General features: G+C 59.9%; 1 protein-coding gene across 3 annotated transcripts; it reads right to left on the bottom strand.

The window, feature by feature from the left end:
• Positions 1-3717: 3717 nt before the first annotated feature.
• PLXNA3 (plexin A3) lies at positions 3718-18259 on the bottom strand. Of its 3 annotated transcripts, none has more exons than XM_032265290.1 (33): positions 18120-18259; positions 15797-16416; positions 15038-15577; positions 14333-14515; positions 13079-13207; positions 12908-13008; positions 12525-12648; positions 12287-12443; positions 12099-12198; positions 11753-11867; positions 11433-11633; positions 11134-11230; positions 10803-10993; positions 10570-10715; positions 10380-10500; positions 10154-10290; positions 9875-10045; positions 9517-9610; positions 9196-9435; positions 8979-9122; positions 8660-8894; positions 8441-8583; positions 8103-8359; positions 7933-7999; positions 7694-7840; positions 7459-7618; positions 7198-7301; positions 6899-6995; positions 6451-6641; positions 5997-6166; positions 5290-5502; positions 4971-5121; positions 3718-4166 (listed from the first exon to the last, which is right to left on the bottom strand). In XM_032265290.1, the coding sequence occupies exons 2-33, from the start codon at positions 16388-16390 to the stop codon at positions 4071-4073; spliced, it is 5616 nt and encodes a 1871-aa protein (XP_032121181.1). In that variant the 5' UTR covers positions 16391-16416; positions 18120-18259; the 3' UTR covers positions 3718-4070. The 3 variants fall into 3 exon arrangements, with proteins under 3 accessions (XP_032121181.1, XP_032121182.1, XP_032121183.1); XM_032265291.1 differs by having other exon boundaries at positions 9196-9396; XM_032265292.1 differs by lacking the exon at positions 14333-14515.
• Positions 18260-20462: the final 2203 nt, after the last annotated feature.

Here is a 20462-nt window from a genome sequence, read left to right as displayed (position 1 = left end):
CCTGGTCAACATGGTGAAACCCCGTCTCTACTAAAACTACAAAAAATCAGCTGGGCATGGTGGCACGTGCCTGTAATCCCAGCTATTCAGGAGGCTGAGGCAGGAGAATTGCCTGAACCCAGGAGGCGGAGGTTGTGGTGAGCCGAGATCGCACCATTGCACTCCAGCCTGGGTAACGAGCGAAACTCCGTCTCAAAAAAAAAAAAAAAAAAAAGTCCGGGTATCTGCCTGGCTCCACCAGGAAACTCCACACAGGACACTGGGCCAGTCACATGGCTTACCTCAATTGTTTCCCAGCTCCCACCAGTCACTGTCCTTCACTGCCCCATAGCCAGTTTATTCTCTGTGTTCCATATATTTGGTCTGGTTTGGGGGTTCTTTCATGTGGCAGTACATAGTCCCTGTTACTCCATAAGGAGGAACAGTTTCCCTTTGCAGAATCTGGAGAGCTCTGCCAGTGGTGACAGTGGCACCGGTCTTGAGCTTATGAAGATGACACTTTGTTCTCTCCCTGTTTTACTCATTCCTGTCTCTTTCTTAATATTTTTTAAACGTTAATTATTGATGGACAGTTGACAACTTAGATCTTTTACTTTTTAAGAAATTATTTTTTGGACACAGGGTCTGGCTCTGTCACCTAGGCTGGCACATTCATGGCTCACTGCAGCCTTGACCCTCCAGGCTCAAGCAATCCTCCCACCTCAGTCTCCTGAGTAACTGGGACCACAGGCACATGCCACCATGCCTGGCTAATTTTGTGTTTTTGTAGAGAGGGGTCTCACTGTTGCCGAGGCTGGTTCTGAACTCCTGGGCTCAAGTGATCTTCCCGCGTGGGCCTCCCAAAGTCCTGGGATGACAGGTGTGAGCCACCGCACCCAGCCCCATATAACTCAAACCTGGCCCCAATTTAGCTCTGACTCCCTTCCTCTTCCTCTCATGATGCTTCTGTTAGATTCCATTCATTTCTGAGGGATTTCCCCTAAGGTTAAAAATTGCCCTGTTTTCCCATGGCTTAGTTATCATTATCATACGATGGTAATACTGTAAACCATCTCCCTTGCCCTCTGTCCTCCGTCTGGCTGGCTCTGTCCGGGCTGACTGACTGCACAGCTGCCATCCCACAACTTCTCTTTATCCTGGGTCAGAATCCAGTCCTGCCTTGCATGTCCTTCTCTTTACTGTTTTACTCCTTATTTGTGTAGTTGGTTGTTTTTTTAACTCAGGCTTATTAAGGCATCATATACATACTGTGAACTTCCCCTCTGCTGCATGGACAGGTCCAAGAGTTTTGGTAAATACCAACGGTCCTGTAATCACCACCACTGTCTGGCGCCGTGGCCCCACAGCTGGACGGCTGGAGCTGGCAGCTTTTAAACCCAAGTCAGATGGCCTCTGTTCTCTGCCCTAAGCCATCCAAGCCACCCTATTTAAAACTGCATCTCACTGGGCTGGGCACAGTGACTCACAACTGTAATCCCAGCATTTTGGGAGGCCAAGGCAGAAGGATCACGTGAGCCCAGGATTTCAAGACCAGCAAGACTCCATCTCTACTAAAGGAAGGAAAAAAAATAGCTGGGTATGGTGGCAAGCACTTGTAGTCCTAGCTACTCAGAAGGCTGAGGCAGCTGGATCACTTAAGCCCAGGAAATCAAGGCTGCAGTAAGTTGTGATATTGCCACTGCACTCCAGCATGAGCAAGAGGGCAAGATCCTGTCTCAAAAAAAAAAAAAAAACCCATAAAAAGTAAAAATAGTAAGATTCGATCTCACCTGGCCAGGTGTAGTGGCTCATGCTGGTAATCCCAATACTTTGGGAGGCTGAGAGGTGAGGATTACTTGAGGCCAGGAATTCAAGACCAGCCTGAACAACATAGTGACACCCTATCTCTACAAAAAAATAAAAATAAAAATAAAATACACCTGGTAGAACAGAGTGCACTTACACACCCAGCTACTCAAGAGGCTAAGGTGGGAGGATCCCTTAAGCCCAGCAGTTTGAGGCTTCACTGAGCTGTGATCTTGCCACTGCACTCCAGCCTGGGCAACAGCAACACTGTGTCTCAAAAAAAAAAAAATTGCATGTCACCTTCTCCCCACCTGCATTTTTTTTTTTTTTTTTTTTTTGGAGACAGTCTCACTCTGTTGCTCAGGCTGGAATGCAGTGGCATCTCAGCTCACTGCAACCTCCACCTCTTGGGTTCAAGCAATCCTCCTGCCTCAGCCTCCTGAGTATCTGGGATTAAAGTCATGTGCCACCATGCCTAGCTAAGGTTTTTGGATTTTTTTTTTTGTTTGAGACGGAGTTTCGCTCTTGTTACCCAGGGTGGAGTGCAATGGCGCGATCTCGGCTCACCGCAACCTCCGCCTCCCGGGTTCAGGCAATTCTCCTGCCCCAGCCTCCTGAGTCACTGGGATTACAGGCACGCGCCACCATGCCCAGCTAATTTTTTGTATTTTTAGTAGAGATGGGGTTTCACCATGTTGACCAGGATGGTCTCGATCTCTTGACCTCGTGATCCACCCGCCTCGGCCTCCCACAGTGCTGGGTTTTTGGATTTTTTAATAGAGATGGAGTTTCACCATGTTGGTCAGGCTGGTCTCGAACTCCTGACCTTGTGATCCACCCGCCTCAGCCTCCCAAAGTGCTGGGATTACAGGCGTGAGCCACCTTGCCTGCCTCCACCTGCATTACTTAACAGGCCTGGGGTTAAGAGTTTGGTAGGTGAACCATGATGGGTGCTACAACCTGGACAGTACGCAATGTCAGGTTTCGAAGGAGTTGGCCGCAGCTGAAACCACTGGAGGGTTCTAAACTGTGAGGCAACAGGATCTCTCTGCCTCCCATGCTGAGAATAGGCTAACGAGAGTCAGGGCAGAAGCAGGGAGACTGGCATCTGGGCAGAGATGATGGCACAGGAGAGCTGGGTGGGGGTGATGGAGGGGAGGAGAATCAATCTATCTTGCATCTGTCTTGAAGGTAGAGTCACTGGGGTTTGCTGATGGGTCAGGCATGGTCCTGGACCTCCCCAGATCCTCCGTGCCCCTGTCGGGAGTGGTCCTTTCTCCCACAGTGGGGCTCAAGCTCACACAGCATTCACAGGTCTACTGACCTGCCCCAAGGACAGAGCCCCATGTGGATGGCATTTTCCCAACATTTAATTAGGAAAAAACATTCCATGAACAAAGAAAAACTCATGCAACTAAAGAGGAGAGAATGGGGGGTCTGGGACCGTGAGACGGGGCCAGATTCCTCAGAGGAGGCAGAAGACACGGAGCAGTAAGGCACAGCCGCCTTGGCCCCTTGGGGCGGGCATGGGACGGAGCAGGCGCTGAGTGCGTGGCTGAGGAGGGAGTCCGGGCAGCTGCAGACAACACTGACGGCGTTTGGCAGCAGGCCCAGGAGGAGCGTTCTAGGGCCTCCAGGCCCATCAGGCCCTGGCACACGCCTGGGTCTAGCCCTCCAGTTGCTCACAGAAAACAGGGCCTCAAGATGCTGAAGGGGGACCCTGTGGCCCAGTGTGGCACAGCCACAATTCTGAGGAAGCTTTGGAGGCCTCAACCCAAGTGCTGCTGGTACTGTGGCCCTGCCTCAGAGTGGGTGGGGTTAGCCATGGCGAGGATGAGGTGCCAGGGCCGGACCGAGACTGATAATGCCTCACAAAGGAGCCAAAGACGGGTGGCCGGGCCCAGACAGCTCAAGGAGAGGCAAGTGAGTGGGGGACACGTATTTACAGATGGAGATGGAGACGGAGTTTGAGTCAATAAATAGGCAGAGGAGTATAAATAGCAGGGAGGGTGGGGCTGGCCCAACACCTGGGCACAGGCCAGGAGGGTGGGGGTATTGCTGCTGCTGGGTGGAGGCTCGTCCTGTCACCCCTCCCCCTGCAGGGCCCAAAGCAAGGCACTAATGAAGGGGGCCTGGGTGTGCGGGGGGGCATCCTGGCCAGGGTGACCTGCCCCACGATACCCAATTTAGGGCTCAGCCCAGGGACCCAGGCTTGAGCCAGCCACTCCCCTGGACGGGAGGACAGCTCAGGACTGAGAAGCCCCCTCCTCACCAATTCCGCAACCTCAGCTATTGCTGGACACGAGGCTGATGATCTGTTCCAGTTTCTGCCGCAACTTATGCTTCCGACAAGACGCATCTCCGTCCAGAGCCGTGAGAATCTGGGGAAGAGGGGTCCCTTGGAGCTGTGCTCTTCCCTCCCACATGCCTCACCCCTCTATCCTCCCCTGAAGCCCACGTACAAGCCCAGCCCAGCAGCTTCTCAGCCCCCAATGCCCCCCAACGACAGCACTTTCTCCCTAGAGTGACCTGGACTCTGGACTCACCATGCGGGATTCCCCCTCCCCATTCCCTTCCAGCCCAAGCCTCCCTTGCGAGGCCCCCACGACCCTCGCCAGACCCAGTGAGTGTTCTGTAGGTCACCATCCTTCACCAGCAGCAGCGCTGGACAGACACAGCTGGCCGCTGCTCCTCCCTGACCTGTAAGGGTCCTCACTGGCTCAGGCTGCAGGGTACCACTGGGCACTCTCGGGCCTCCCCCTTCGCCACCGCACCTCCCCTCCTCCTCTGTGTGTTCCAGGGTCCGAGACTCAAGGCTTGGGCCAATTCTCTCTCTACACCCACTTGCGGCTTCCCTGTGAGCTCATCCCGGCTCCGGGCTCCATCCTAAAATCCACCTCTCTGTGTCCTCCTGCCTCCAGCGGCTCTCATCAGAAAGCCTGGCCCATCCTTTCCAGCACTCAGGCCCCTGAACTTTTGCCCAATGGCCACTTTGTACCCAGCCAGTGGCTTATCTCCTGGGTCCCTCAAATTCTAGCATCTACCTGTGATCCCTGAGAGTATCACCTGTGCCAGCCCCAAGGCTGGTCAGGGGAGGGACCATGAACAATTTGAGACAGACTCTGTGTCTGTTCTGTCCCCAACCCCCACCAACCCTCCTGCCTTTGACACTGGACGACACACACCTCCTGGCGGTACTTGGTGACATAGAAATAGAGCTCGCTGAGCGCACTCAAGACATTGAAGTCGCTGGCATGGAGGCGGGACTGCTCCACCAGGTAGGCGTCCATGTCCTGGTCACTGATGGATGCCATCTTTGCAATGTCTCGATAATACCTGTTGGGACCCTGAGTCTGTCACTCAGGCAATGTCACAAAAACTAGAACCCCTGCCCTCACTGCCCGGCTAGCGCTCCAGCTTTTTGCCTGTAGCTGGCCTTCCCTGGACAGACAGCCCAGGGAGGGGCAGGTCCTGTCCCTGCCCCCGCAGCAGCAAGGAGCACACCTCTCCACCCAGCTCTTGTAGTTGGGGATGTCCTTGGCGTAGAGCAATTTGTTGGAGGGCGAGTCCTTGCCCAGGCGGTGCTCGGACGTGGAGCAGGAGTCCATGAAGGTCTGGGCTACCACCGACAGGCAGGCGTCCGTGATGCTGTTCTTGTGGATGTCGAAGACGAACTGTGGGTTCTTGATCACATTCACCCAGAAGCGCAGCGGCAGGCTGTGGGCGACAGAGGGACATGCACGCCAGGCTTCCTAGTTGGCCCCGAGTGCCCCTCCCATGGCTGCTCCCCTGCGCATCTCCTTCCTGTCGGCCGGCTCACATCTTGGCCAGAGATAGTGAGAGCAACACGTTTAAGGTGAGCGGCCTTTCCTCTAGGTTTCTAATGCACAAGTGTCCTCTCAGTCTCAACCCCCTCTGCAGCTTCCACCACCGCCTCGCTACCTGCGACTGACCGCCAGCATCTCTACCTGCTGCAAGGCCGCAGAGGGCAAAGCCTCACCACCACCATCCCAACCACCCAGGCAGTCCAGCTCCAGAACCTGACTCAACGGGCCCCTTGACTTGATGTCGCCATCAGTGTCAGCCCCAGGCCAGGCCTCACGTCCTCCTGCCTGAATGGCTACTCCGGGCCCTGGGTCTCAGCACAGCCACCAGCGTCTTCCGCCCACCCTCTCCAGGCAGGCTGGCAGCAGCCCAGCACTGGGCAGTACCAGTTGCTCTTCCAGGTGTGGCGCACGTCGGGATCACTGATCTGGCGCTGGTCTGCCTGCTCATCCAGGAAGTCGAACATGTACTTGATGGCCAGGGGCAGGGCCGAGCCCCGGTGGGCTGTGCTGAATACCGTCTCAAAGAGGTCATCCACGAATTTCTGCAGTGTGCCCTGTGTGGGGCAGACAGGTCACATGCTGTGAGGGAGCCGGGTGGGGATGTGCCCAGAGCAGGACAGATGGAGGCAGAAAGGCTCGGCAAAGAGCGGGCCTTCCCTATAGGGCCAATGGCCTCTCAGATAGACTTGGCCTTGATCTAAGGCTGAGTTCCCCTAGCAAAAGCCCTAAGAAAGGCCTATGGGACCCAAATGATTCAGGGCCCCCTCCCCTGTAAGGCCAGGACAACCTCTGGGCAGAAGCCAAGGCAGAAGGCATCTGCAGAGGCCAAGGCCCACACCTTGGTGGCCAGCAGCCGCGTCAGGTAGATCTCCGAGACCATCTTGCTGCCACGGTCCCCCTCGCGATGGTCAGCATGATCGTGGTTTTTCACCAGGTGCCACAATTTGGTGCCCGTCTCCTGGTCGGGCGTGATCATGGGTGCCCGTGAGCGGAGGCTATCAGGGCTGCTGGCCGTGCGGAGCAAGCTCTCTGGAGTAGAGAATGCATGTGACCTCAGGCCACCACCTGGCCCCTGCCCCACTCGCTCCCAATAGCCCAGCAGCCTGTGGGAACCCATCTGCCCTTGCTGACCGCCCCTCTGTGTACACTCCACAGAACTGCAGACCTCCCGAGAGCACAACCCAGGAAGGCCTCCAGAGCCAGGCCAGCTAGTTGGAAGTGGGGGTTCCCTGGGATGGCTTACCCAGCCTTCAAGGGCACACAGTCACCATGCCAAGAACACCTACCGTAGCGGCTGAGGGAGCGAGTGAAGGTGAAGGAGTTGGCCATGTTATAGGCAGACACTTGTTTGGGCACCAGTGCCACCAAGGAACCATCTGTCACCTGGAGACCCCAGAGACAGAAGAGGGCAATGCAGGAAGCTGAGAAGCCAAGGAGCCCCCACCCACCCACACCCATGAGGGGAGCCCACAAATCCAGGGAGACGGGCTGGAGCCAGGGCCACTGCTTTTGTGTCCTGCTGCCGCTCAAGGCAGGGTCCTGGCTCCCAGGTGGCCCTGGCGGGGAGTGGGCCCCAGCCCCTCACCTGGTAGTGGGCCAGTGAGTTGAGCCTCTTCCAGTCACACTCGATCTTGGTGGTGACATCCTCGTCCTGGAGGACGATGCGAGTCATGCGGCCCTGGCGCCACTCTGTGGGCCACAGACAGCCCTTAAGATTATGTTGGCATCCCCTAAGTCCCTGGCACACTCCTCTTAGAGAACAGCATTCAGGTGGGGAGCGGGAGAGCCTATGGAGGTCACATGTACAGGGGCTGTGAGTGTGGGCCAGGAGAGGGCAGGGCCTCACCCAGGTCCATGTCCTCAGCTTTGGGGCGCTGGGAGTATGGAATCCCCTTGTACACAGTGTCCAGCAGTTTATCTTTGGCCTGGGTGATGCTGTCACAGTTGAGAACCTTCACTGGGACCTGGGCACTGCCCTCATTCTCCGGACACACGCAGTGCAGGGTCTGAGGGGAAAGCAGACCCAAGGGTGAGGCCTCTCTCCCCACCTACACCTGTGGCCCACTTGGCCCTACACTCACCAGCGTCTTGTAGTCGATCTGCTGCCGGATGAGCTTGTCCTCACTCAGGGAGTATCGCGCCTCGCCCGTGATGGCATCGATGGGGCCCTTCTCCATCTGCTGCTTGATGGCACAGTAAAGCAGGAAGAGAGGCTCCCCAGCGCACTCCTGCAGCCAGGAAGAGGTGCACAGCTGGGTGCCTGCCTGATGCTGGCCAGTCCTCCACCATCACCTCCCTGTAGCCCACCCACCCAGCGCACCTTCAGAAACTTGTGCAGCAGGAACGTGAACCAGTTGGTAAGCATCTTCTCAGCCACTGACTCTGTCCTAGGGCACGAGAGGGGCACTCAGGCTTGGCAAGGGCGGGCCTTCGGCAGGGGGCAGGGTCAGGGAGGACAGGGGCTTGGCCTGGATAGAGCGAGGCAGGCACCTGCGCAGCAGCAGCTTGGGGTGGTTCTTGCTCTCGAGATTTTTCTCGATAAGGTCAGCCAGCAGTTGCTTGAGCAGCCCTGTGGCATAGTCGAGCCGGCTCTGCAGGGCCACCATGGTGAGCGAGGCCACGGTGCCGCGGTCGCGCATGGAGAAGCTGCTCTGGGCCTCCAGCGTGTGGATGAAGGTGAGCACGAAGGCACGGCTGTGCAGCAGCTGCCCAAACAGGCGCAGGGCCTTCTCCACGTTGGGCGGTGTCTGTGGGGAGCAGGTGGTCTCAGAGGGTGGGGGTGGTCCTGAAGGGAATTGGGGGAGGGGGCAGGCCAGGCAGAGGCTCACGTCCAGCTCCTTGAGCACCGGGTGGGCCTCGATGCCCGGGAAGAGCACGCGCACGGCATAGGTCCGGTAGTCCAGGAAGGGGATCTGCACCTCGTCCATGTGGTTAGTCAGCTCGTTGATGTCTGTCTGCAGCTCTGCAAAAGCTAGGGGGTGGAGAGAGTGAGTAGGCAGGAAGGAGGCCCCCGGCTTCCACAGCATGCCCCACCCCACGTCAGGCACCTTCCTTGCACTCCAGGGCCACGCGGGACTCCAGGTTGTCCATCTGCAGCTGCAGGCGCTTGAGGGTGCGGTCCGCGTCCTGAGTCTTGCGCTTGTAGGCCACCAGCACGGCCATGATGGCCAGCAGCAGGAGCCCGCCCCCTGCTGCCAGCCCCACCATGGCCGGTAGGGTCAGCGCCCGCTCTGCCGAGATGTGCAGGGTGCCCAGCCAGAACTCCAAGCCGCCCACCAGCACCTGTGGAGACAGGCTCGAGGTGAGCTGACCACCATGCCCACCCTGGACTGCCTGTGGGGGGGGGGTCTCCCCCTCCACACCCACCATGACAGGCTGCCGGCCAGTCTGGCTGGGTGAGTCACACAGGAGCTGCGTGTCCGAAACCGTGAGTGCACATGGCTGGCCTCCGATCAGCACTGTGTAGTTGAGGCGAGAGCTGCCAGCAGCTGCAGGAACCAGGTTCTTGCCCTGGGGGTGGAGGATAGAGTCAGTCCAGGACTCTTGACTTTCCTGCCCCTCCCCACCCCCACCCCGCCCGCACCTTCAGCACCACATGGGAGCCCGGTTTGATGTCCAGCACACCAGAGGGCCCCAGCGGCTCAAAGCTGGGGTCGGGGTAGTAGGTAAAGGAGGAGCGGTTAAGGGAGCGGGCCGTCTGCACGTGGTCCAGCAGGAAGCCAAACTCATCAGGGTGCTCGCCTTGCGCCCGAGGCTGGGGCCGCCCAAGAAAGATGCCAGGGGCCTTACACAGCATGGCAGTGTCATTGATCACTTTGCATGTCTGTGGAGACAAAGGTGGACAGCCCAGCACATGAAGCCATGTGCTGCAGGGTCGGGGCAGGGCGAAGCAGCTGGTACTCACGTTGGTGGTCTCGATGCCGCGGTACTTGGCGCGGACCCGGGGCTCCTGGACCGTCAGCAGGTGGGTCCCGCTCACAGTGATGGCAGTACTTCCACTAGGAACAGGGCAGGGCCCTCAGGCTCCATCCTCCACTGCACCCACCCAGCCCTGGAGAGTGATTGAGGCTGCCGTGGCAGCCTGGGACTTCCCTGACCCTGGATCACCCAGTGGGTGCCGGGTACTATGCAGCCAGGACAGCTCTACCCCCCCAACCAATAAGGGCCCAAGGCTCCAGGAGGGGCCCCACTAGAGCTCAGAGACCACCCAGTCCCTGAGCCCTCTGGACACTGCCGGGCTCCCCTCTCCCCCAGGGTCTTACTTGATGATGCTCCAGGTGGGCTCCAGGCGGGTGACAGTGGGGTCCTGAGTGTAGGTGTAGATGACCCCAGGACTGGAGATGTTAGCCCGGTCAATGGCAAGTGTGATGGGGGCCTGGCTGGGGCCCAGGGTGGACACAGGTGAGAGGCACACGATGGACTGGGCATCCCTCCTATGTTGGCAAGCGGGATGCTTGGAGCAGGTGGCCCAGGGCCCTCAGCCACGTGTCCCCATGGCCCCCCCCCATGCCCAGCCCAAAGTTGGCAGGGCCCTGGCCCACCTCACAAACTGGCACTCGCCGTCCCTCACAGTCACTGTAACCCTGCTGCCAGCGTCCAGAGAGCTGCCCGAGATGGTTAGCCGCGTGCCCCCTGATGCCGGGCCGCGGCTGGGACTCACTCGGTCAAACGTTGGCGTCTGTGGAAGAAGCTGCCCTGAGGGGCTGCTCCACATACCCCTTTGGGGAGGGAGAAGGGACAGGACGGGGGAGGCCAGCAGCCACGCACCACAAAGCTGTACAGCTGCTCAGACTGTGTGCGGAAGTCAGCCGAACAGTCACCCACGCACAGCTCCACGGGCCCCGGCGGCGGGCTGGGCACCAGCGACTCCTCCATCTCACACACGATCCTAGGGCTCAGAGAGTGTCAGGGCCAGCCCGGCCAGAAATGGTCCAGACACCCACATGGCTGCACTCACCTCTCAGCACTGACGTACTCGGCCGGGATGGAGTTGCAACGCACGCCAGCCACCCGCAAGCCCACCTCTCGGGACAGGAGGCCCAGGTTCTCACCCACAATGGTGACCCAGGTGCCTCCCTCTTTGGGCCCGACAAGAGGATGGATCTGTGGAGCAGGATGGGCAGTGAGAGGGTCGGCCCAGGCTCCCGGGTGCCTGGCTGGCAGTGGGCAGGGGTGGTGAGGAAAGCTGACCTGCGTGATGTGGGGGTGGCTGCACCGGGTGCCCTTCTGGCTCGGGTGCATCCAGTTGGTCTTGGGGGCTGGGCAGTGGGTCCGCAGCTGGCACCTGTGCTCTGAGATGCACCAGCCACAGTTGAAGCGGGGATCAGCCTTGAGGCAGAGGCCACAGCTGGGTCGCTGCGCCCAGCACTTGTACAGGAGGGCTGCGGGCACAGAGGGTGCTGCTGATGGAGGGGGTAGCAGCAGAAAAGTGGAAAGTAGGGAGCACTAGGGCCCCCAGACCTGACCCCAGTAGTGCTGACTGCCTTGGGAGGCAGGCTCCTTGACCCGTGCTGCCATTCACCTCGGAAGCTGGGAGGCTTGTCTATGGGGAAATCTCCATCCCAGACCACGGAGAAGTCCAGCTCGGCGTCACCATACTCATCACCTTCATAGGAGTACTGGAGCAAAGGAACCCATAGACCTCGGGTAAGATGTGCAGACCCCACCCCAAAATTTCTGCCAACTCCCCCCTCCTCCAGGCACAGGAATCCCTAACAGGTGACTCAGAGAGTTCCCTGCCAGGAAGCTGGCCATAGACAGGAACGATACCCACCATGCCACAGCCCAGACCCCAAAGGAAGGCAGGGGGTGGGACCTCACCGAGGCATTCTGGCACTGCACACTGCTGCTGTTGAAGCGCACGGCGGGCACCCGCTGCTGCCGCCCCTGCACCCGCACCACACACTCATAGTTCTTCTGGCCTGACTGCGGCTGAGGCAGGTTCTTAGCCCGCAAGGTAAGAGGCTGCATGACCCCAACAGGGATCAGGAGGTCCCCGCTGGGCAGGATCTCAGGACAGCCCTGGGGGGAAAGCGCCTGTCAGGTGCACACAGGGCCACTCTTCTCCAAAGTAACCCAGAACACATAAAAGCCAGCCCGTGTCTCAGAACCCATCCCCTTGCACATGGTGCCCGCCTCACCTCAGGGCTGTGGACCCTGCCCTCCTGGAAGGAGCACTCATGGGGGCGGCTGGTACACACATGGCGGTACTTACACCAGTGGCAAGGGTAAACGCTGCCAACACAGGACATGCACCTGCAGGGGAAGTGGCTTCAGAAAGAATAGAGAAGGCTGCACTGCCCCTCACCGCTCCCCAACAGGACATGTCGGAAACCAAAGGAAAAAGGCAGCCATATCGGGGGACACAGAAATGTGGGGAGGTCGTGGGCTATCAGGGTGCCCTGGAGGGCGCCCTGCAGGTGTCGCCTGTCCCAGAGGTCCCCTCTTTCCCCAGGGGTAGGGACGGGTACTTGGCCAGGTACTCACGACTGGAGGACGCTGCAGTTGTAGAAGACGAAGTCCACACCGGCAAACCTCACACCGGTCTCCTTGGAGAGAAGCTGCAGCCGCACGGTGCGCACGGCCCCTGCAGCAGTCCCGGGGTGGCTGTGAACTCTCTAAGGACAGGGAGCAGCCCCACCCTGCCCTGCCCTGGGCAGCCCTAGCCCACTGACCATGCCCCCTGGTAAGAGCTCGGAGCTCCTGGAGGGAGGGTGAGGGGCAGCGCAGTTCACCGGACGGCAGCAGGATCGCCTCACTCTCCGCCGCCTCCTCGAAGGCACAGCTCACACCCGCGCCCAGATCCGGCACGTTGTGCAGGGCAACAGTCAGCTGCGGGAGGCAGAGGGCTCAGGGCAGGGCACACTCCCAGCGCGCATGTGCACGCCCAGCCCGGCACCCCAAGTTGCTCACCGGCACCCCAGGTGACGTCACCGACACATTGTTGGGCCGGACCCGCACCTGGACACACTTGCTCAGCTCCTCAGCAAAGCCGTGTGGAGCAGAGGCGCCTGGACAGGCCCCTTCACGGCAGCACCTGCACGGGGTCGGGCCACAGCCAGTCCTGCCACTGCCCTGGGAGGGCCCAGGCCTGTCTGGCTCACAGTGCCAGGCAACAGCCAGCCTTGGCCTCGTCCCCTGGGGCCCAAGGGATGTCACTCGGGGTGGAAGTTCCGCTCATTAGCTGGAGAAAGTGGAGGAGGGTGGGGAGGAGGCCGAAAGCGCAGGGCTGGGTGTGGCTGGCTCCCCCTGGCCAGCGGGGCCCTCCAGTCCCCAAGCAGGGGCCCCGCCCTCACCTGTGCTGCAGCACACACCAACCACAGTGTGGGTCCCCGGAGCCCAGGCACGCCGCGCAGCTCTGGTACTGCTCGCAGGTCTCCACCGGGAGCTGGCTCACCTGGGGACAGCCACGTCAGCACCCAGCTCACCCCTGCCCCACCCCCCACGGCCACCCACCATGGGCCCACCTGCTTCTCACTCAGGAGATAGATGTGCCGGTGGTCGGGGCTGAAGAGCAGGTCTCGGAGGATGGGGCTGCCATCCACCACGGGCACCGTCTCATACAGGTGGGCATCCTGGGAGCCATCGACCCGTACCTGAGCCACAAGACCAGCCTGATGCCACCACAGCCTCCTGCACCCAGGACATCGTCTTCTCCAGCCAGACTTTGGAGGTTGTGGCCAAGCTGAAGTCAGGGCCTGGTGGGGTTCAGCACTTGGCCGCCTGCCTGTGGCTCCCATGCTCACAGCCCAGAGGCCAAAAACGGAGGGTGCAGAAGCCAGAAAATGCCCCCGGGAGACTGAAGGACACTGTGATTCCTGTTGCCCAGGTTCAGGGGATGTGTGTCGGAGGGAGAGCTTGAGGACGGCATTGATTAGGGGAATGAGACCCCTGAAATCCTCTGTGCACTTTAAAAGGGTGAATTGGATGGCAGGTGTTCAACAAAGCTGCTACAGAGGAAAAAAGCGTCCTGGGAACAGAGGAGGTGGGCCGGGAGAGCTCAGCATCCCTCTCCGCAAACCCTTCCCTTCACCCCCAGACCAGCTCTTGCCCTCCCTGGGGACGGAACTCCATCTACGAGGCAAGCAGGACAAGAGCACTGCAGTGCCCCTGACTTCTGTGCCTTCAGAACTTACTGGAGTGCCCAGGAGTTCACCTCCTCCATGCCAAGATACCCCCAGATCCTGAATGGAAGCACCCGCAGCCCCAGGGCCCACGAGGGAAAAAACAGCGGGGCTGGGGCATGGATCTGGAAAGCTCTCTTTAGGAAAGTGGTATCTTGGGTGGGAGGAAAAGGATGGAAAGTAGTGAGCCAAGGAGAAGGCAGCAGGCGAGTGGGTCTGTCCCAAGAATGGGGAGGCTTGAGGGGCAGGGAACCCATCCAGGCCACGGCACACAGGGCAACGTCTGTGTTTTCTCCCTTATCTATTCAATGGAGGACCCAGCAATGACAGCTCAGCCCCAGCCCTGCTCACATGGCAGGGAGATCCCACAAGAGGTCAGTTCTCTGTCCCCAGAGCCACAGGAAGCTAGCAATTCAGTCCACAGTGGGAACTGGCAACAGTGAGGGTGCCAGGCTCCTGGGACCCAGCCAGGGAAACCCTCCCCGCACCAGCCATGTCCTATCCTGTCCTCAGGGCTCTCCCATGTGTGCCCACCACCAGCCTTGTCCCATATCTGAGATGTCCCCACCCCCACATGCCCAAGATTCTGGGGGCCACCTTCTTCAGGCTGCCGCTGCGTGTGCCAATGAAGACCACAGAGTGCTGGCGGTAGGTGTAGGCAGCCACGCTGGCCATGCCATCGGTGCTGTCGGCCACCAGGGGCAGCCCCTCGATCACATGCAGGCCGCCCAGAGGCTGGTTCAACACCAGCCCGCAGAAGTTGCCGTTGATCTGCATGGGCTGGTGAAACAGGAGGGACCCATGAGAGTGAGAGCTCCCAGGCGCAGGCACACAGCAGCCGGGTGCAGGCTGGCAGATCCTGCGGCCCAGAAGAGAGCAGGATCTACAGCCCAGTCCCCTCCAGCTAGGCCCAACTGCTCGCCCTAGGGTGCTGCAGGAAAATGGCGGCTGCGGAGGGAGACAGAGGACCGACAGCACAGAGGGAGGAGCAAAGCCTGGGTCCACAAGACTCTCGCTGGCTCAAGACAACAGGCATTGAGGAGACGGAGCAAGGAGGAATGAGCTGGGAACAGGAGCAGGAGTGGGGCACTGGGCAGGCCAGAGAGAGGGAAGGACAGGGCAGGGACCCCTGGAAGGGAGAAACAGGTGGCAGGGCAAAGGTGCCACTCCCGAGGCCATGCAAAGCCTGGGACAGAAGGACTGGCCGTGAGCCCAGGCCGGGCACAGCAGACCTGGGGCAAGGCAGAGGACCAGTGTGGGGTGGCAAGGCAGAGGACCAGTGTGGGGTGGCAAGGGGCTCACGGTGTTGATGCAGGGCAGCTCCTTGTTCAGCAGCCAGGGCAGGGCCAGCGTGCCCTCCCCACGATAGCAGGACTGGATGCGGCGCCGGATGTGGGCATTGATGTTGCTAAGGGTGAACAGGCACAGGACGGTCTGCCGGGGTGGGCTGGCTCGGTTCTTCTGGCCCTGAGAGAAGATGGTGAAGAGGACGTCCTCGTCAGCCGGCACGCCCAGGGCCTGGGCCAGCAGCAGGCCAGGCTTGGCCAGGTGGGCGCTCTGCACCAAGCGGTACTCCACGCCGCGCCAGGAGCAGCCGATGGGGAACTCCACGTATGAGTAGAACTCTGAGTCCCCCGCACACATGCGCACGATCTTGGATGTGAAGAATTTCTCTCCCGCTGTGTCCAGCAGCGTCTGCTGGGTATCCAGCTGTAGTGTCAGGAAGTACACGAAGGATGCGCTGACGAAACCATAAATGTAGTAGATGTCAAAGGCGGGGTACAAGGACAGCGTGTCTGAGGGGATCTTGATCTGGGAGGAGACAAACTCATCCTGATACACCTGGGGAACAAGGGGAGGACAGAGCATCAGGTGACGCCCTGTGCCAACATCGCGGACGTCACCAGCTTCCCTCTGCATCCCCCTCCTGCCTGGACAATCACAGGAGCCCCACCCTCCGCAACCTGTCTGCATCTCAAAAAGTCCCCTCTCAGAACAGGGCTCTTCCAGGAGGCAGAGCCAGGACTGGGTGGAGGAAGGAGGGAAGGAAGGCTCACGCACGAGACTGAACATGTCTGCGCTGTCTTCGTCGCTGATGAGCTTGCGGGAGCTCAACGTGGGGAAGTACTCTGACTTGCCGTCGACAGCAGTGCCCACGAAGAGCTTGCTGGGCCCCTGACCCTGCTCCACGATGACACCAGCCATGGAGTCGGGCTCCTGGGCCCCTGACAGGTAGTGCTCCTTGCGGTGGTGTGGCTCACCCAGCTTGAAGAGGTCGTCTAGGCGCAGGAACTGGCAGATGCCCTGCCAGATGCTGCCACAGGCCACCAGGCGGCGGGCCGCATAGTCTATGAGCAGCAGCTTGTTGACGTTGTCCACGGGGGCCAGGCGGTGGGCACACACGCGCATGCTGGGGGGTGGGTAGCAGCGAGCATTGTCTTCGACGGGCCCCGTGACGTGGGCCCGCAGCTCAGTCAAGTTGGGGGCCAGCTTAAAGACTCGGTTCACTGCACCCACGAACACCTCCCCAGTCACCTGGTGCACAGCCAGGTGGGTAAGCGTGGTGTCCGTCACCACGAAAGCACGGAAGGGCCTGTTGCCCAGGGCACCCCCCACAGCAAGGAAGAGCAGCAGGAGGAGGCAGACAGAGGGCATGGCCAGCAGCCGTGCCTGGGGACGACCTGGCGAGAGACGGTGCATGGGAGTCAGAGGCCTCAAGCACAGAGGGCCGGGCCACTGACCCACCCGACAGAGCCCCAGATGGCTACCCTGACTGGGAAAGAGGAGGGGCCTTCGCCAGGGCGCATGAGTGAGCAGCCAGCGCAGGCAGGCTTGGGGGCCATCAATCGTCCCCCAGCCCCCGTGCTGGAAAGGAGCCAGGAGGCCTTGCCTCAGCTGGGCCACACCCAAGGGGGCAGCAGAGCAGATGCTGGGAAAGGCCAAGCTGGAGGCCCTCCAGGACCTGAGACCCTGGACACCACATCCCGGAGTCCAGGGTGACCAACAGCAAGCCCCAGGCTGCCAGGCTGCCCCCCGACGCCTGAACTGAGGGGAGAGGGAGGCAGGGACAGAACGATCAAAAGCTGGGGCAGAACACCATCGGAGTAGCACTCCACCGGGAGCCCTGCGACAGAGGGCGTGATGCAGGACCCAGCACCACCATGTCCCCTGCAGGGGCCCAAGCTGCCTCCCCGACAAGGGCCTCAGCTGGCTGTCCAGGAGCCCGCTGTTTGGTCTCCCCGATGCAACACAAAGCCGTGTCGCACCTGCCCCCTTAGCCACGCGCCCAGACACACAGAAGTCAAGCTCTGCTCAGGCACAGCCTGTGCGGCTCCCCCTCCAGAGCCAAAGGTTTGCTGGGGAAGGGAATGTGCAGGGGGCCCTACCTGCCCTTCGGAGTTCCAGGAGCCTTAAAAAGGAGGACCAATGTCCCCAAATACAGTCAAGGCCTTGGGGAGACAGGGCAGGAGACATAGGGACAGTGCTGGGACTGGCACTTAGCCCCCAGACCACACCCAGCCAGCCCCAGACAGCAGGGCAGTGTCGTGGCAGCCAACAGGGCAGGGCTCAGCGCCACCCTCTCAGTTCCAGGTCCCCCTGGGGAGATAGGAGGTACCCAGCTTGGGGGTGGGGGGCCGATGTAGAGAGCCAAACCAAGGAGGCACAGGAGAGAGAAAGGGAACAAAATGCGTTTGCCAGAACAAGGGGCAGGCCCAGCCTGAAACCGCGAAGTTTTAGCTCGGATTGATCATGTCTCCAGGGCTCTTTTGTCAGCTGGACCCCTCATGCCACAGCGGAGAAGAAAGGAAGGCCAAAGAAGAGAGGCCACATCCTGTCCTCACCTCCTCTACACCCAGGGAACACAAGCCTAGGGACAGGCTGGGGACAGGTCGGGAGGAAGACCTGGGAAGCAGAATTTCAGGCCCCGCCCCCACCTGTTAAGTGGCAACCTCGGGCATCACAGGTACACTCGGCACTTTGCCACGGCCGGGCCAGCAGAGAGCCTGAGGAACGGGGCAGCCCCACGAAGAGAGGCGGGTCCAGAGGCTGCGCCCCCACAACCCCCACCGTGCTGCTGGTCCAGTTAGCCCGAGCCACACCAGGGCACCCCTCGCGGACTGTCGGAGCCCTTAGTGGGAGGGAAGTACAGCGGCGATCCTCCAAGAGGCTGCTCCCCTGCGACAAAGGGTCCTCTTTGGGCAGGGGGCTGGTCTTGGGTTGGTGTCCCCACCACGCGGGGCACGAGGGGCCAGGCAGGCCGGCGCGGACGGGCAGGGGTAGGGCCTGACCCCCGCAGGCCGAGCCGGACCCCCGGGCTGCCTGAGCCCCGGGCCCCGCCGAGGCGGCTGGCCCCACATGGACGGCAAAGATTACGGCTACCTACCTGTCCCTCGGATGGCTCCGGGTGGCAGCCCTCTGGCCACGTGTACGCGCTCCCGAGCCCCACCGCGGCACCGCTCGCGTACACCCACGGCCTCACCCCGCGCCCCGCGTACAGCGCGCGCAGCCGCTACCGCCGCCCACACACTGGGCCAGCCTGGGGGCCGCCGGAGCCTTTTAAACCCGGACCGTACCACCGCGCGGGGCGGGGGCGCACAGGGACGCCCGGCCGGGGGGCCGCAGCGGCAGGGGGCGCGGGCGGGGCCGCTGCTTCCCGCGGCCAGGGACCTCGCACGCAGCCCCGACCTCCGCGACCTGCAGGGGGACCCGCCTGGCCAGCCGAACCCCTTCGTTCGATGGCCGCGTCCGCGGCGCGCGCCTTCCCCGCGCCCCGATTCCCCGCCCGCCGCCTCGGACGACCCTGGAACCCGCGCGCGCCCGCGCCACACCCCTTCGGGCCCGGGGTGCGCGCCCGCCCCGCCCCACCTTGGCGCTCGAGGACGAGCCCGTGGTCACCTGCCGCTGGGGGACAGCCTTGCTGGTCCCGGCTTCTCAGGTGCACCCCCGCCGAGGACTCGCGCTCCCAGCTCAGGTCACGCCCCTGACGGTCCCTAACCTGGAGGGCCTGCAGCTACAGCTGTCCAAACCAGCCCCTTCCCTGGCCACCCTGAACCAGGGGCTTTCTCTTCCTTCCCTTGCTTGCTTTTTCCTTTTTGTTTTGTTTTGACACAGCGTCTCGCTCTGTCACTCGGGCTGGAGTGCAATGGTGAGCTCATAGCTCGCTGCAGCCTCGACTGCCCCAAGCTCAAACGATCCTCCCGCCTCAGCCTCCCAAAGTGCTGGGACTGCAGGTGTGAACCCCCACACCCCGCTAAGGTTTTCCTTTTCATTTCCCAGATGACTAATGATGTTCAGCATCTTTTTCATGTGCCTGTTGGCCTTTTGTATATCATCTCTGAAGAAATGTGTATTCAAGCCCTTTGCCCATTTTTATTAAATATATATGTGTGTGTGTGTGTGTGTGTATATATATATATTTTTTTAACCCCCAAATTGAGGTCTCACTGTATCACCCAGGCTGCAGATAGTGGCATAATCACAGCTCACTGCAGCCTCGACTTCCAGGATTCAAGGGATCCTCCTGCCTCAACCTCCCAGGTAGCTGGCACCACAGGCAAGTGTGGCTAACTTCTCAAATTTTTGTAGAGAGAAACAGGGTCTTGCTACATTGCTCAGGCTGGTCTTGAACTACTGGGCTCAAGCAATCCTCCTGATCAGCCTTCCAAAGTACTAGGATTATATGTTGGGCACGTTGGCTCACACCTGTCATCCCAGCACTTTGGGAGGCCAAAGTGGGCAGATCACCTGAAGTCAGCAGTTCAAGACCAGCCTGGCCAACATGGTTAAACCCCATCTCTACAAAAAATACAAACATTAGCTGGGCATGGTGGCGGGCGCGTGTAATCCCAGCTACTTGGGAGGGTGAGGCAGGAGAATCTCTTGAATCTGGGAGGGGGAGGTCGCAGTGAGCCAAGATCGCACCATTGCCCTCCAGCCTGTGAGATAGAGCAAGACTCTATCTTAAAAAAAATAATTTTAAAAAAGCCGGGCGCAGTGGCTCACGCCTGTAATCCCAGCACTGTGGGAGGCCGAGGCGGGTGGATCACGAGGTCAAGAGATCGAGACCATCCTGGTCAACATGGTGAAACCCTGTCTCTACTTAAAAATATAAAAATTAGCCAGGGGTGGTGGTGCGCGCCTGTAGTCCCAGCTACTCCGGAGGCTGAGGCAGGAGAATTGCTTGAACCTGGGAGGCAGAGTTTGCAGTGAGCCAGGATCGCGCCACTGCACTCCAGCCTGGCGCCTGGTGACAGAGCGAGACTCTGTCTCAAAAAGTAATAATAATAATTAAAATAATAATAATAAAAGACTGAGATTATAGGCATAAGCCGCTGCACCCAGCCCTGAACTGATTTTAAGTAAAAGAGATCACCCTCAATAATGTGGGTGGGCTTTGTCCATTTAGTTGCATTGCTTTAAGAGCAAAACCTGAGGTTTCCTGGATAAGTAGAGGTTTCCTGGAGAAGAGGAAATTCTGCCTCAAGACTATGTAAAACAGGCTAGGCATGGTGGCTCATGCCTGTAATCCCAGCACTTTGGGAGGCCGAGGTGGGTGGACCAACTGAGGTCAAGACTTCAAGACCACCCTGGCCAACGTGGAGAAACCCCGTCTGTACTAAAAATACAAAAATTACATTAAAAAGCTGGGCATGGTGGCAGGCACCTGTAATCCCAGCTACTCGGGAGGCTGAGACAAGAGAATCACTTGAACCTGGGAGGCGGAAGT

Source organism: Sapajus apella, unplaced genomic scaffold (genome assembly GCF_009761245.1).
Source record: "Sapajus apella isolate SASKATOON/1434 unplaced genomic scaffold, GSC_monkey_1.0 scaffold149, whole genome shotgun sequence".
In the NCBI taxonomy this organism is placed as follows: domain Eukaryota; kingdom Metazoa; phylum Chordata; class Mammalia; order Primates; family Cebidae; genus Sapajus; species Sapajus apella.
Note: the sequence above shows the minus strand (reverse complement) of the source record. Positions and strands in the feature narration are given on the sequence as shown.

Coding starts and splice junctions, on each gene's coding strand:
- PLXNA3 (XM_032265290.1), bottom strand. CDS start 16,390: ATGCCCTCTGTCTGCCTCCTCCTGCTGCTCTTCCTTGCTGTGGGGGGT. Junction 15,578..15,796: donor GCGCAGACATGTTCAGTCTC/GTGCGTGAGCCT, acceptor CTTGTTCCCCAG/GTGTATCAGGATGAGTTTGT. Junction 10,716..10,802: donor GCCACCCCCACATCACGCAG/GTCAGCTTTCCT, acceptor CCTGCTCCACAG/ATCCATCCTCTTGTCGGGCC.